General features: G+C 41.6%; 1 protein-coding gene across 3 annotated transcripts in view; it reads right to left on the bottom strand.

Annotated features, from left to right (window-relative positions):
• Window positions 1-6,457, bottom strand: part of celsr3 (cadherin, EGF LAG seven-pass G-type receptor 3) — a 60,706-nt gene extending 54,249 nt beyond the window's left edge. For 2 of the 3 annotated variants that reach the window (XR_014535898.1, XR_014535899.1), the window contains exon 1: window positions 1,117-6,457. Coding sequence is in view for 1 of the 3 variants with exons in the window: in XM_083555298.1 (XP_083411424.1) it covers window positions 1,117-6,028 (4,912 nt within the window). In the remaining 2 variants the exon portion in view is untranslated. The remainder of the gene's footprint in view (window positions 1-1,116) is intronic. The other variant, XM_083555298.1, reaches the window with a different exon arrangement.
• Between the last annotated feature and the right edge of the window lie 11,109 nt (window positions 6,458-17,566).

Here is a 17,566-nt window from a genome sequence, read left to right on the forward strand (position 1 = left end):
TGAGTGTGTAAAAGTTTGCAACACAACTTCAATTCATTTTTAATTCTACCCTTGTGATATACAACTGTGTCAAGATTCCCAGAGGCCTCATCACTATCTACAGGCTAGTATTTTGTAATAAATTGCACACATAGAGACAAACATAGACACAAGGGGTGTTTTTCATTCATTCATAATGAACCTATTTTTTGTTCTTTGTCCTGTTGCTTACTATCAACACAGACTGAAGTAGGGTGGTGTTAGGTCAGCTCCTCAATAATATTATACACTAATCCATCTCTTCAGTCGAGAAGAGGAGAGGTGAGCAACACTAGCAGAGAGAGAGAGATGTGTGTACAAGAGCAGAAAAAACAAGTGAACGGAGGACAGAGTGAAAGTGGGTTTCGCAGCAGAAGAAGAAAGCCTGACAGGTAAAAGCAGAACGCATGCCAAAATCTAATTGACTTGGCTTTGACTGCAGCTTGAATCAGAACTGAAACCTCAGAAATGTGATACGCACACACATACACACAAACCACCACATTTAATCTTGTGGAAGACCTGAAAAAAAGATACACATCCTGGTGGCCATCAAAATAAGTAAAGCTGTGAATTTTTTTGCGTTTCTTCTAATGCCAGCTCAATTATGATCAAATTAAGACCAGATAAACCTATAACCTCAATGTGCCCACACACACGATACTGCTTTAATTATTTGCTTCTACGAGCACAACATTGTCTTTACAGCTTCTGCCTATAGCACTTAACCACCATTACTCTCTATTGTTACCTGCTGATACCAGAAAGCCACCATTAGCCCATAATGCAATTCACAATGATCTGAAAATGCTTTTATGGTCTAAATCAAGAGTCAGATTCCTCTAAACAGTCTTTCATTTTTCTCCTTTTATGCTTTACCCTCTCTCTCATTAATTTAGACAATAATCTCGGGTACTGACCAAGTGCTGCCTTTGTCAGGCTAATTTAAATCCAACAAGACAATTACACAGAAGTAAAAGGTTATGTAGATCATTTTGACACTATCCTTATGTCCTTGCTTCACTTCCTCTTCTCTGTACCTTCTCTACTGAATACAATTCTTACTCCCATCCCCCTTTCCCTCTGTTCCTGACTTACCAGTGACGCTGATGATCATGTGGGCGATCAGTGGACGATTGTTGTCCAGTTCACTGCTGAGTCGGATTTCTCCACTTGTGTGGTTGAGCAGCAGCAGGTGCAGCTCGTTACCATGCTCAATGGTGTAGTAGAGGCGGTCCGTTACATCTGGGTCGTGGGCTGGAACGCGCCCTATAACTCCGCTCGGGAAAGTATTGGAACGATTTGACACAAAGTTGTTGAATATGATCTGAAAGTTCTTCAATTGTGGACTGTTGTCATTTTGGTCGATAAGTCGGATTCGCACCGTGGCCCGGCTTACTAGTGGTGCTGATGTGGCTTGGACAACAATGACATACTCGTTCCGTGCCTCATAATCCAAGTCAATCAGGGATGTGAGCTCTCCCGAAAAGATGTCCATCTGGAAGATTTCTGGAATGTTACCCTCAACAATTTGGTACATAATCTGAGCGTTAGCGCCTTCGTCTGGATCCGTGGCTGTAATCTGGGCTACGACTGACCCGACTGCACTGTTCTCTTTCACCCGCACCTCAAAGTCATCAGCAGGGAACACGGGTGCGTTGTCATTAACATCCATGACACTGACCTGAATACGGACAGGTGTGCGTTGTGGTGGAACGCCACGGTCGACTGCAAAGGCTGTGAGTTCATAAAACGGCACGCTTTCACGATCAAGTCGACGCACGGTTCGCAAAATTCCAGAAGTGGGCTCAATGGTGAAATCGCCATCACCATCGTCTCCGTTTTGAAAAGTATACTGCACACGACCATTAGCATGAGCGTCTCGATCAGTGGCAGTGATTTGTAGGACACTTGTAAAAGGCGGGGCGTCTTCACTGACTCCACCCTGGTAATGTGGGCTAAAGAATTGTGGCGCATTGTCATTCACGTCATTCACGTTGACTTCGACGTAGGTTGTGTCTGATTTCTGTGGTATTCCATTGTCACGAGCTGTAATGGCTAGAGTGTATGTCATTTGATGTTCGTAGTCTAACTCAGCTTGGAGTGTGATTGCACCTGTTGCAGGATCAATTCGGAACTGCGGAATGTTGTCTTCGAGGAAGTATGTGATCCGGGCGTTCTCACCGACATCATCATCGGTAGCACTTATTACCACTACGGTGCTACCAGGTGGTCTATCCTCATTCACACTCACAGAGTAGTGAGCACTCTGGAACACTGGCCGGTGTGTGTTCGCATCCGTGATGTTCACATGTACCTGACAGGTATCATGAAGTGTTCTGTCAGAAGCAGTGACTGTTAGCACGTATCGCCGCTCCTGTTTGTAGTCGAGTGGCAGTGCCAGGGAAAGAAGGCCAGCTCCACCGGCTGTGCTGATAGCAAAACGGTTACGCGTGTTTCCACCGGTGATCTGGTAGGTGACTGCACTGTTGACATCACGGTCCACTGCTGTCACGCTAACAACACTCGTTCCAACTGCAGCATCCTCATTAAGACGGACATAGTACTCTTTCTGCACAAACTCTGGACGATTATCATTGACGTCCATCACAGTGATAGTAACACTCGCTGTGGCAGAAAGTGGTGGTACACCATAATCCCTGGCCTCAACACCAAAAAAGTAGTGTTCCACCGATTCCCGGTCAAGTTCAGAACTCACTGTGACCCAGCCAGTGGCAGCATTGATGACAAAAGGTGTGTCTGAGCCTGTTCCTGTTAGTCTATACTCTAGCCGTGCATTATCACCACTATCAGTGTCAATGGCTTGTATGTGCAGGACGGAGTGACCAACTGGCGCACTCTCAAGCACTGTAGCTTGGAATGGTGTGGATACAAAAATTGGTGGATTGTCATTTACATCAGTCACTTGTACGCTAACTATTCCAGTGCTGTTAGACAGAGGTGGGCGACCGTTATCTTGAGCACGTAATCGTAAAGTGTACTCACGCTCGGTTTCAAAGTCCAGTGGTGCCACGAGATGTATTTCTCCAGTAACACTATCGATTGCAAACTGCCCTCTGCTGTTCCCACTGATAATGTTGTAGTGTACGGCAGCGTTTCCATCTTTGTCCTCGTCAGAAGCACTGACACGCAGGATTTCTGAATGTGGCCGCACGTCTTCCCGAACTGACACTTTGTAACGTTTCTCACTGAACTGCGGAACGTTGTCGTTCTCATCCAGAACTGTTATGTGAACGTTAACCGTAGCAGAACGTGGACCTGGCTCTCGTCCTTGATCGTTTGCCTCCACCTGTAACGTATAGCGTTCGTTGACTTCCCGGTCAACAATACCTCGGGTGGTGATCAAACCTGATCGAGGATCAATTTCAAATGCGGAACGAGCGGTGGCCGCACTTTCACCAATAAACCGGTAACGAATGTTAGCATTTGCTTGCGAGTCAAGATCAGTAGCACGTAGCTGCAAGATCGGATACCCTTCTTCCACGTTCTCTCGAATGGTTTCACGATACTCTGTTTGTTCAAATATTGGAAAGTGATCGTTGCGGTCGGAAACAGCAATGGTGACCATTGTTGTTCCAGACAAACGGGGTGAACCATGATCTGTAACAGTCACTCTGAAGTAATGCAAGTCCATGTGCTCTCTATCCAGTACATGTGTGGTAGTGATAAGCCCAGTCATAGGATCAATTTGAAAGTAGTCCATGGATCTACTGTTCATTAACGGAGCCATGCTGTAGCTAAGCCTTCCTGCTTCCCCAGGATCTGGATCCTCTGCTAACATTGATATAACTGAGGTACTAGGAGGCTGGTTTTCTGCCACCTGAATCTGATAGTTATACTGTGAGAAATGAGGGTGTCGATTAGCAGCTCTGCGTGAGCGTCTAACAGGAGGGACAGCTAATTTTTCACCTATTTTTATCATGCTACTTTCTTTCTCTGTTTGTTCTATCTTACTTGTAAACTCTTTTGGAGTGCTTTCCACCAAGTCTCTGTTGTTTTTTGACTCATCTTCTTTCGCCTGGGTTTCCTTGATTTGCTGCCAGTCTTTGTTCTCATCTCCTCTAACTGTCTGACTTACTGTCTGCAAGACATTGCTGCTTTGACCTCTTCCTCCATATACAAGTAAATGTGTATCTCCTACAGATGCCTCGTTCTTTGTGCTATCTACATTCACCCACCCTCCTCTTTCCCTACTTCCTCCCTTTCCATACTGCCTGTTACCCTTCCCCCTGCTATCCGCCTTCTCCTCCCACACCTCTCCTACCATTTCTCCCTTCCTCCTTCCCCCTGAGACCCCAACCTGCTCTACATGCTGACTGACAGCCTCAGCTTGTAATGGCAGCCCTTCACCGGATTTTAATTCTGTTTTCTTGGCTCCCCTGTTGGTGGATAAGCTGCCGCCGGTGGTGGTGTCAGCGCACACCGGGTGTGGACTCTTCACTGGGATGGAATCCAGGTGAGATTGAGGACATTGCACATGCGCTGTTGAATCTTGTGCTGAAACCTTGCTGTCCTTGCTATAAGTCTCAAAAATTCTTGTTTTACTGTTGATTTTATAGTTAGTCTGCTGTTTTTTATTGTTGTTGTTGTTACTGTTATAGTTCCATATGAACAAACTTTTAACAAAGTTTAGATCTGGTACTGTCTCATTATCCGGGCGATTCCAAGTCTCAGTGTAAGTATGTAAGTCACAGGATGTTTCAGTGAAGTTCAACTGAGCCAAGAGCTGGAATTGTGGCATAGTGTGAGTAATTTTATCGCTATGTTTAACTGGTGAGTCAGAGATTTTGTTGCTTTCCATGGCAGGAAACAAAGAGATGAGATTAGATGTCGAAGAACAATTAGGCTCTCTGTCAGCTGGGCAAAAAGGGTTTCCAGTAAACTCAGTGAGATGTGACACGAGTCTTCTGTCATTAATTGAACTAACTTTGCATGTCTTACCTTGGTTTTGTCGATAGGACTGCTTATATTTTCCTCTCTCATCTCTAAGCTTTGCATTTAGAATAGGGGTTTCCATTTGTTTGATATTTTTAAATGAGAAAATTGATGGTAAAGTAGTGCCAGTACATGAGATGATGTTGCTCTCTCTGCTGCTCCAATCCCTGCGCGTTAGGTCGCGACTGGCTTGGTGCCCATACCCGTTTAAAGCTGTGGGCACGATTCTGACTCCTGTAAGCCGGCCTGACTTTATACACATGTTCAAGGCTCCTGAAAGATGTTGCGTCCTACTCCCAGAGGCTGCATGAAAACACCCTTTCCAGCCTTCTGTTGTGGGATCGATAGCATTGAGTGAGGCACAGTCCGTTACACATAGATTCCTTCCATCCCATTTATTAGCGTCCAAAACACTTACAGACGCATTTAAATTTGAATTGTCCATTGATGGCGGCTGAGGACATCTCCTGACAGCGCTAAACTCCCGTCCTGAAAGCAACGTGCTGCGCCTGGGCCCGGTTCTCCAACCTCTTGCGCTCTTACCCAAACCGAAACGGGCATCGATGCAACCCTGTTCCTGGTGCTCATGTTGCACGGATGGAATGAAGACCCGCCCGGAGTCGAGGTGGCACATACATGAGCATGCCCTAGTCCTTTGCACGGACCTCTTTTTTTCTATCTGAAGCAAAGAAGCGAGAAAACGGGAAACAACGCCCTTCTGTACATCACCGGGCAGCCGCTGATGAAAGCGTCCGGTCCGAGGCGTTCTTCCTGATGCAGGTGACCCATTGTAATCCAGCAGCGAAGAGACCACGTAGACTCCTGCAGCTCCGAATCGCGAGATTGGAATCTCGTTCCTTGATCCTAGCCACACTGACGTCCATACAGGGCGGATCTCCGAGGCGCTCCCGACGTGTGTCCGCGCGTCTCCGGGGGCCGGGTGGTGGCGGCGCGGCGTGGCTGCTCTCTCCGGGACGACGGCGAACAAAGAGCAGAGCAGAAGGTGCAGCAGGAGAGACGGCGGCGAGCTGAAGCCCAGCAGCAGTGCAGCCATTAGTGTGGCGAGATCCTTTCTCTCACCCTTTCTCCCTCTCTCCCTTCTCTCTCAGTCTCTCTCCCACTCCCTCTCTCGCGCTCCCGCGTTCCCGACGCCAGGTCCTCTGTCGCCTCCCGACTCCTTCCGCCGTGCTCCCCCGGTCTGCGCTCACGATGCTCCCGGGAAGCTCGCATCTACTCTCGCGTTCGGGTAGTGCACGGGCGCAGCATCTTCCCTACTTACACACATCCAACATGGCTCACAGAGGAACCGGTGCTACTATAATTCCTCCCCCCGTTCGCTCCGTGCGTTCTCCTCCTCCTCCTTATCCTTCCTCTTTCCCTCTATATCTTCCTCTATCATGCTCTCTCACTGCACAGTTCTCTCTCTCTCTCTCTCTCTCTCTCTCTCTCTCTCTCTCTCTCTCTCTCTCTCTCTCTCTCTATTGGAGTCTGCGCAGGACCGTTTCACCGGCCGCCATAACCTACACTGGAGAATTCCTGGAAATGGACATATATCATATTTCACGTAAATTCAATTATACGAATTATAATGTGAAGAAGTAACGTTAAAGCATTACGTCAGCAAAGAGAAAAGACAAATGATGGCTCAATTATTAACAAAATGTATACAAAATGCGGTATTTTATGTTTTTTCATATAAATGACATATAGAGCACTGATTACTAAACTTCTTTCTTATCTTATTATAACTTATTTTATCTTATCGAATCTATATGTAAAGAATATAGCAGGTTGGTGTTCTTCCTTTGTGCCAATGATGTCAGCCGGGGTTCACCTGTGACGTCATACTTGGCCAAAGGGCATGTTCAGATAATTATTCTATTTGAATCCATTGAGACTCATTTTCTCTACGCCCTAATGTATATGGTTTATAGATTATATGTAAAAAATAAATACAAATGTTTCATAAATCATTTTCAATTCAGTTTTATTCCTATCTTTTAACAATTGTACCAAACTATCTTTATAGAGATATGGGTTCTAGAATGTGAATTTATATGTTAGTACCTATAAGTTGATCTCTAATAAATAAGCCAGTGGTGACTTCGGAAAGTATAAAATTGTCAAAAATGGTTGAGAGGAAACAGATTAAAAAGGAACTCATCCTCATCTGGGTGGCACTGAATGCCCATTCATTATTCATTGTCATATCATTTCATACCTTAAGGTCTATAACATGCTCCCCACAATGGTAGCTTTTAAATATTTATTTTTTTATTTGTTTGTTTGTTTTATTTATTCATTTTCTATTTCCATTTAAAGTTCATAAAATTTTCAATCTTCGTCTGTAAAAAAAAACACAAAAAAAACAACAACACCAGCCTGTATGTCATGCAGTTTGGCTGCCTGTGCCACAGCTGGATCCAATCCATGGATGTTGAAAAATGCATACGGCTCAATTAAACCAAGCACACACACACACACACACACACACACACACACACACACACACACACACACACACACACACACACAAACACACACACAAACACACACACACACACACACACACACACACACACACATATAGAGTAAGACAAGCCGCCCTCTCGCCCACGGTTCTCATGCTGTCTCGTCTGAGCTGAGCTGAACTGACGGGCTCCATGTCTCAGTGTACTTGTGGTGTCTAAGTGAAAAAATATATATCTCCGTTTATGTAGGCGTGTGTGTGTGTGTGTGTGTGTGTGTGTGTGTGTGTGTGTGTGTGTGTGTGTGTGTGTGTGTGTGTGTGTGCAAACTGCTCTCTTTTTGTCCTAATGGTATTATATCATGCAGTCTTTGCTGTCTGAATTACGTTAGGTAAGAGGAAAGAAAGGACAGAAAGAAATCCCATAAAAGCATGTCCGCAATAAAAAAAACTTTTATGCACTGACAAAGCTGATCAAACCGCCTGCAAATTTTCCATCCTGCGAAGTGTGCATTCATGTTGGCCCAGCTCACTTTACTAAGGTTCTCCTGGGCTCCCAGACTGTTTGATAAAGCCTAAAAAATTCCTTCAGTAGTGTTGAAGGTGATATTCAGCACTAAAATCAAATACTAATCAATAACACGAATTACATGACCTAGATCATGCTTGAAGTGTGAAGATTTGATTTTATTTTATTTGAAGATCGCCATAAATACAAGTATCACTAGATTCAGGACCCTGGACAGCTCTAGTGTCTCATCCAGAGCTTTCAGATGCATAATGATTTTAAATGGTTGGTTAGCTTCCTTTGGATGTCTTATTACGAGGGTGTTTCCAAACTGCACATTCATGCATATTCATAGACCCTTTCATCCTTTCTAAAGCCAGGATTTAAAGAGGTTTCTAAGCCAGTTTAATGGCTTCTCGGATATTTCATCTTTATTATTCTACATATACTAATTGTACTGTTCATTTTTATAAAATGCTAAGTACTACTGTGTCTATTGTGTCCAAAAGATATTAAAAGTAACAAATTCAATAACAATGTTAAAATGCCAAGCAACAGCAAAAGACTGAGTTCAGAATCCAGGGCTGTAGTGTCAAAAAGCAATGACTATCCAGCGGAAATGAAGTCAGGCAGGTCCATGAAAGCGCCCCAAAACACAGCCCTTATATACTATCTTCTGCAACCTGTGGTACACCCATCTTTTTTATTTGCGAATTAATTACCTCATCTGCAACCAATATCTTGGAATACGTAGGATCTTTCCAGTTCAATTAAATATTAGTGGCAAAACCTTTCAATTAGTATAAAAAAAAAAAAAAAAAACATATTTAGCTCATGGTCGAGGTCTATTAATGAGTCTCTAACTCAGAAACCATCTGAAATCCTGACAATTTATTCTTCTGACACAGTTATTCCTCTTGACAAATCACCTCTTAAGAAGTTAAGAGCAAGGCGCATTGTGCTCACTGATGCTTTAAATATGCTGATTCTAATCACACATTAATCACCTGTTTTGAATATAATGATTTCTTACACAATAGAAACACATAATAATGCTAAATGGTAAAAAGTAAAACAAACCATAGTACCAGACATTTATAATGTAAGATTGATTGCATTGATTCCTTATTTATCATTATTATACACAATGTCTGACTTGATAGTTTTGTTGTATTGTATTTTTTTAAACAATGAAGCAAATCTGAGTAATGAAGTGCCATCATTTAAATGGTATTTACACATCTGCTATCGAATAACACATTGCTGCTCACTGCTTTGGCAGGATTGTTGGGGAGGGGGCTGACCTAATGGGCTAAACAGTAACCCCGGAAAATTCAACCTGTACATCACGCCTGACGGAGCACAAAGTGCACATCAAGCGTTATTGCACGCACGCACGCACGCACACACACACACACACACACACACACACACACACACACACACACACACACACACACACCTGGCCACAAGGCCTTAGTTTCATTCCAGAGCTGAAGTTACCATGGGAACGGTAAAGTCGAAAGAAGCTTATTCTTATGAGGTTGTCTCTGTGTGTGTGTGTGTGTGTGTGTGTGTGTGTGTGTGTGTGTGTGTGTGTGTGTTTGTGTGTGTGTGTGTATGTGTGTGTGTATATGTGTGTGTGTTTGCGAGAGAGAGAGAGGAAGAGAGAGAGAAAGAGAATAAGGTGGGGATTAGGAGCAGTGGCTTTAATACAGAGCAAAAGGAGGCACACAAGGAGCTCAGCCTGCTTAGCATTTCTCCACCCATCATACCCCACCCCCTGGACCCCACCCCACTGGTGTGTAGCAGGTGGCCGTGCAGGGGTGCATGTGGTGTGACTGGCCGTTAATGCATATTCACCCATGCTGTGTGAACAGGCGGGACGTGACTGATGGATGATCTTGTCCACTGCCAACGGATTGCCCATTGCTATACATATGCACACTGCACACACACACTGATTGCGCTCCCTCCCTCACACATACACACACACACACACACACACACACACACACACACACACACACACACACACACACACACACACAGACAGTCCTCTGTCCTCAGGCCATCCCTTCTTTACACACGGCATATGGAAGCAGCTGGCCGACACGCCCGGGACCTCTGAGGGACTGTTATCACAGTGAAGAGTGCACCAGGAAGTAATTAGAGCGAGTTGCATGTGCATCAGAAAAACTGTCCTGCACAGACTTAAGTACCCTTTACATGACACTTCATTTTAAGCTTCTGAAGTTGGAGTTTTCCAAGAATATTTCTGTGGAATTTTTTTCAATATTAATATTTCTATACAGAACCTTCAAATGCTTGACAGCTTTTATCTACAATTTAATAAATTAATCTGGCTGTAAAGTGCAGATTTTTGCTGTCACTTTACCTCAAACACTCACACTGTACACTTTAATAGTTTAATTGAAACATTAGTGTAATTTTTTTAATCTGTGTAGTGAATATTTAGAAATCACAGCAAATTGAAGACTGGAAAAAAATAACTTTGTCTTTACCAATATTCTGCTGTCCAGCGAACGCTGATGTGGTCTTCTGCTGTTGTAAGGTTTAACATATTGTGTATTCTGAGGTGTTTTTTTGGCCACTAGAGCTGGATTGTTGAGCCTTACAGGACCATGGTGCATTATGCTGCATATTTCTTTAATATGTAACCAATATAAATATATAAGCCACAATTTATGATATTTGGCAGTGGCCCTTATCCAGAATTAGTTAAATTTATTTCATTCATACCACTGAGCAGCTGTGGGGTTAAGGGCCTTCTTCTGGGGCCCAGGAGTGGATCCAAACTTTAATGCTATATATATATATATATATATATATATATATATATATATATATATATATATATATATATATATATATATAGTGAGGAAAATAAGTATTTGAACACTGCAATTTTGCAAGTTCTCCCACTTAAAAATCATGGAGGGGTCTAAAATTGTCATCGTAGGTGCATGTCCACTGTGAGAGACATAATCTAAAAAAAAAATCCAGAAATCACAATATATGATTTTTTAACTATTTATTTGTATGATACAGCTGCAAATAAGTATTTGAACACCTGAGAAAGTCAATGTTAATATTTGGTACAGTAGCCTTTGTTTGCAATTACAGAGGTCAAACGTTTCCTGTAGTTTTTCACCAGGTTTGCACACACTGCAGGAGGGATTTTGCACATCCTGTGTGGGATCCTCCGCACAGATCTTCTCTAGATCAGTCAGGTTTCTGGCCTGTCGCTGAGAAACACAGAGTTTGAGCTCCCTCCAAAGATTTTCTATTGGGTTTAGGTCTGGAGACTGGCTAGGCCACACCAGAACCTTGATATGCTTCTTACAGAGCCACTCCTTGGTTATTCTGGCTGTGTGCTTCGGGTAATCGTCATGTTGGAAGACCCAGCCTCGACCCATCTTCAATGCTCTAACTAAGGGAAGGAGGTTGTTCCCCAAAATCTCGCAATGCATGGCCCCGGTCATCCTCTCCTTAATACAGTGCAGTCGCCCTGTCCCATGTGCAGAAAAACACCCCTAAAGCATTATGCTACCACCCCCATGCTTCACAGTAGGGATGGTGTTCTTGGGATGGTACTCATCATTCTTCTTCCTCCAAATACGTTTAGTGGAATTATGACCCAAAAGTTCTATTTTGGTCTCATCTGAGCACATGACTTTCTCCCATGACTCCTCTGGATCATCCAAATGGTCATTGGCAAACTTAAGACGTGCCTGGACATGTGCTGGTTTAAGCAGGGAAACCTTCCGTGCCATGCATGATTTCAAACCATGACATCTTAGTGTATTACCAACAGTAACCTTGGAAACGGTGGTCCAAGCTCTTTTCAGGTCATTGACCAGCACCGTGTAGTTCTGGGCTGATTTCTCACCTTTCTTAGGATCATTGAGACCCCACGAGGTGAGATCTTGCATGGAGCCCCAGTCTGAGGGAGATTGAGAGTCATGTTTAGCTTCTTTCATTTTCTAATGATTGCTCCAACAGTGGACCTTTTTTCGGTTCAGGTCCGGTGACTGTGGAGGCCAGGTCATCTGGCGCAGCAACCCACCACTCTCCTTCTTGGTCAAATAGCCCTTGATGCCTTCAGTGTGACAGTCATAGTCATGAAAATAAAGAAAACTCTTTGAATGAAAAACTGTGTTCAAAACTTTGGTCTGTACTGTATGTATATATAAATATACACATATAAAACTTCAATATTGATAAAAGTATTGGGACACCTGACCTTTCCTTCCATATGTGTTTTTTTCTCCAAATTGTTACCACAAAGTTGGAGGCACACAATTTTATAGGGTCTTTGGATGCGGTATAAAAAATGTTTGCGTTTACTTGAACTTGTAAACCCAAACCTGTTCCGCAATAGCAATGCCCTTGTGACAAATTAAGCTCCATTAAGATATGCTTTACATCGTTTGGAGTGGAAGATCTCACAAAGCACTGCATGAGTTGTAAATACATTCAAAGTGAACAGTCCTTGGGACTAGCAGCAAGAGGTGACAAAACTTGAAGTGATTCTGGTTCCGGAGGTAGAGGTTTGAATAGGGGTTGAGAGAGGAGTAGGGTGATTGGAGTTGAGGGCTCTTATAGCCTGGGGGAAGAAGCTATTGAGTAGTCTGGCAAAGCAGGTTTAGATGCTCCGGTACCATCTCCCTAATGGCAGAAGCTAAAAGAGAAGTTGAGAGGGGTGGGTAAAGCATACTTTATGACACTGGAGGCTTTGCTTGAGAATAGTGAAAGGAAAATACCCAGGATGGAGGAAATGGATGATCTTAGCAGCTGTATTCACTGCAGATTCAAGGATCTTGTGTAGGGATGGATGATATAAATAGTTTTCTTTTTGAGCCGATACCTGGTTCTTTCAAAATTGATATCGATACTGATACCGATACTACTATTAAATATAAATAAAATGTTTCAATAAAAATCTTACACTTAAAACAAATGTCCAGTTGAAATATTTATACTCATATGCAGGGTAATATTCTGCTCCACATTAAATATTGTAATATCTGAAACAATCTGTTTGGTATAAAGTATAGCTCTCTGAACCGATTCTGCAGAAGAAAAAAACTCTGCCTCAAGCCAGAAGATGGGGGTCGTGTCTGTGTTACCTCCTCTGCTATCCTCAGCTCTACTCTTTCATGTATAGTGTTTTACTTTTAGATGCTTTGTCATATTTGTGGTATTGCCACAGTCACATATTGTTTTTTTTTACACATCACATGAAGCTTCATCATTGTTAATTGGAGTGAAATAACTCCAATTTCTTTTTCTTTCAGCCATGATCTCAGCCATGCACTCAAATCCGCTTTTAAACCTGCGCTGAGTGTGCTTTGACTGAGTGAGCGAACACTGTCATGATAAGTGGTGGCACAGCGGAAGAAGATATAGTTCCAATTGACATTCCTATTTAAGTATTATAAATATTTATATACTATATCGAATATAAATATTATTAAAATATTCTAAACTAAAAAAAGACAGTAATGCAGGTGGCCAGAACAGTCTCAGTGGTGCCCCCAGTAAAATGTGGTGAGGATTGGTAGAGACAGATTTTCTCCTTTCAGCCAGTGCAAGGAAGTGGAGCCACTGTAGGGCCTTCTTGAAGAATGATATACTGTTGGTGATCCAGGAGAGATCTTTGGAGAATTTGGTGCTGCTCACTCTTTCCATAGTCAGGCTTTTCATGTTCAGTGGGACCTCTGAATTCCATTACAGCCTCCGCTGTCTTGTGCTCATTCTTTAGCCTTCTTGTCATCCTAAACTAGTCCGGCTTCTGCTTTGAAGTCATTACCAACGGATACGTGTAGCTTTCTATAATCATGTCACAAGGTTACAAAGACAAGAGCAAGACAACAAGCGTGTTCCATTTTTATTGCGTGTGGTCATTCACTAAGCTAAATAGCCAATCGGAGATCTCCTTCTTTCGTTCTCTTTCTCCGTCACTTATTCGACATAGAGAAAAGGCAGAAAAACAGCTGATGTGGTCCAACCAGCGCCAACAGTGCTGCAAAAAACTAAAGCAAACCCGGCTTTAAGTTCTTATCATTCACACTTAATCTTGCCTTATATATTTCATATGATGCTACTTTTGGAGAGAGAATGAGAATAACATTTGGAGAGAGACTGAGAGTAACTTTTTGGAACCTTATTGTAAGTGATCCTATACCCAGCTGTAGTTTAGGTTACAGGTAGTGATTTCTAAATATCGGCATCCGCATCAGCTTGAGAAAAACCCATATCATTCGACCTCTACACAGAACTGCTTGCGATGTTTTTTGTTTTTCACCTCATTCCATGTAAACTCTAGAGACAGCTGTGTGTGAAAATCCCAGGAGAGCAGCAGCCCATCTGGTACCCACAGCCATGCCAAGTCAATAAGATCACATTTTTCCTAATTCGGATGTCTGATGTAAACACATGATTGCCACAAGATTGGCTGATTGGATTGCAAAATCGTAAAAATTCGCAACCGGATTAAGGCCGAGTATATCGGTCCTGTTCAAAACAAATCCATCCACACTGCACTGGCTCATATGATGAGATGTTTTTTTTTTTTTTTCCACATCTGACACAACAGTTAACAGTAACTACAATACAAAAAAATAATAAATGAAATAAAATCATATCAATTGTAGGCTTTAATCATCGTTGATTAGAGGTTTAGAGGTTAGTGTTTTCTTTTCATTGAGTGTACAAATGTGTTGCTGAAAGTTGGATGATGTCATTATTTATTTTGGGGGATTATGAGATTATGAAGAGTGTGTGATCGTTATCTGGTGCACAATTATTACATTTTGATGTAGAGCTTCCTCTTAGTGGGTCTTTTTAACACTCACACAGACAGACACAATGCAATTTTTTTGCTACATTCTAAATGTATGTTTTATATATGTTTTTTTGTTTGTTATTTTATTTTGGGAGCACTGAAGTCAAGTCATTTGGTCTCCACAAGATACCTACCCCCACACCCCTTTTTGTAAAATTCAGTCTTTCAAATATCCTAACATATTCACAAGTTAGATCTAAACAACAGGCAGATGCAGGAAATACGCAAAATTCTACATATGCTCGCACGGATACGTGTAGGTACCCGTGCAAATGAATCTACACACACGACCACACAGATTAGTTTAATTCCGACGACAATAATTAGGCAATAACACACAGCTGTTACACTCACCGAAGTAGTGAAGGATAATAATAACACATATGTTTTTAGAATTTTAAGAAATTGAACAGATTTTCTTTTTCTTTTTTTTCACACAGACATACCATATAGTAGATTATCTCAATAGTAATTTATATCATAATATGCTTACATTTTATATAAGTATAAGTATATATCAGCTGAGCATATGCAGGTCTTTTCAGTGGATATGCACAAAACAGCACTTAAAGATTGTATCCTTGATTTATTGGTCTCATTTATTTGTGTGAAATGAGAAAGATTTATAAAAGATACAGAGAATTAACAAATACTCTGTAATATTAATGTAATTGGAAAGCAGCAGAATAAATGTTTTTTTCTAAGTGTTTGTGTGTGTGTGTGTGTGTGTGTGTGTGTGTGTGTGTGTGTGTGTGTGTGTGTGTGTTAGCGTCCATTAGATGTATAAAATCATATGTTGTGTTTAATTGCTCTGTGTCTATCAGACTGGGAGGGGGGAATCTGTTTATAGGCCAGCGGTGTTGTCTCTTAGTCAGGCAGTGACCCAAATCAGAGAATATGAAAAACAAAAAACAGAGGAAATGAGAGAATAAGGGATAAAAGACATGAAGGGAGGGGCAGAAGGGTGCAAGTATAAGATGACATTTACTGAACAGAGGAAGGAATGAATTCATGATCCAGATATAAATATCCAGTCTAATTATTCCTTCTTCCCCAGTTTCTATACCTCACATGCACAAACTGCAACTCAAATTCTAGTTTATACACAGATACACAGACACACACCCAAACACAGCTTCTTTTCTTGTCTGTCAATTTTATATAATACATTCTCCCTAATAATATTTCAGACCATCAATCGCAGAAGCGTCATTTTGGATAAATTAACATCAATGCATTAGGTTCTGTACAATTGAATCAAATTAAATTTGAACTCTTTCTAACACTCATTGTTCAGTTTAGCACTTTTCAACATGTAGTATATCTTTTACTCATTGATACACCATACAGTGTCAGTCTATTCACCTCTGTACAATTAAAAGCAATTCATTGCAACATGACTTCTAACCTGCTTACATATATGGTACTGTATTGTAGCAGGTAATTACTAATCCTTTTACAATAAATTTCTTTCAGGAACAATATACAGTTAAAAAAATAAAATATAATCTACTACATATGTTCACATATGTTCATTTGGCTGCCACATTCATTCAATATGACTTAGAACCAAAGCAGGATGCAGCTGAGGTGAGTTGAAGGTTAAGGCTCTTGCTCAAGGACTCAAGCATAGCAGCTTGGCAGTTCTGGGATTTGAACTAATTTTTTTTGCAATCTGTAGCCCAAAGACTTAACCGTGCCCACCTTTGTGGTTGAATTAACTTGCACTAAATGACAATTTTCCTTTCTCACCTCTAATTTAAGCTTGTACTGTATATCCCATTATACATTGCATTTACTGATATTGTTCTGGTAATAAAAATCAAAGTACTGTTTTACTTGCATCATTTACAGTACAATTCTCTACAATATTAATTGTAAATGTTAATAAAAATGCAATTGTAATTCTTTCCAGTCTACTGTCTGGTTTTTTTTTTTTTTTTTTGCAGATTATATACAGTGCTGCAGCCCGGGTTCGATCTCCGGTCAGGGAATCAACCCCAGCCATTAGGGTTACACAAGCCTTAGTGCCGGTTCCAAGCCCAGATAAATGGGGAGGGTTGCATTAGGAAGGGCATCCAGCGTAAAAACATGCCAAATCAAACATGCGGATGGTCCGCCGTGGCGACCCCTAATGGGAGAAGCCGAAAGAAAGTTTTTTTATATACAGTACTAAAACCTTAAATGTAAAAACAAAACTTTCTATGCAGTTCCTTGCTTATTATACTTATTGTTCTTGCTGCTGCTTTCATGGCTTTCCACAACACATCTCTCTAGGGACTGCGGAGGTTTCTCATACCATCCTTATCACTAGTCTGAGAGCATTTTGTCTTGCAAAACACATGAATCCAAGGGCAATTACATGTGGTTCCATGAAGTTTACACCAGCAAATATTTCCAAACAAGGATGGCAGAGATGTTTAAGGCCTTTGCTCTATAGTTCAGTAGCTGAGTACATTGGGAAGCCCCTTAACTGTCACTATGACTGTACTATATATATAAATATACATATTTTAGTAATATTTGTGATTTTGTGGACAAATGTGAATTGAATTGAATAACATCAATAATTGTCTCAGCACACTCATATGATCTTTCCACAGTACACACATTTTAGGGTTTAAGTGTGGTGTATACAGACTTACATCACCACTGCAGTCAACACTGCACAGTGTGTCCTGCTGTAAGTGATGTCTACATCATCGTGATGAATGGTGGATTTATGTACTATTTAGTGGGTTTAGAT

Source organism: Silurus aristotelis (assembly GCF_946808225.1).
Source record: "Silurus aristotelis genome assembly, chromosome: 11".
NCBI classification, from domain to species: domain Eukaryota; kingdom Metazoa; phylum Chordata; class Actinopteri; order Siluriformes; family Siluridae; genus Silurus; species Silurus aristotelis.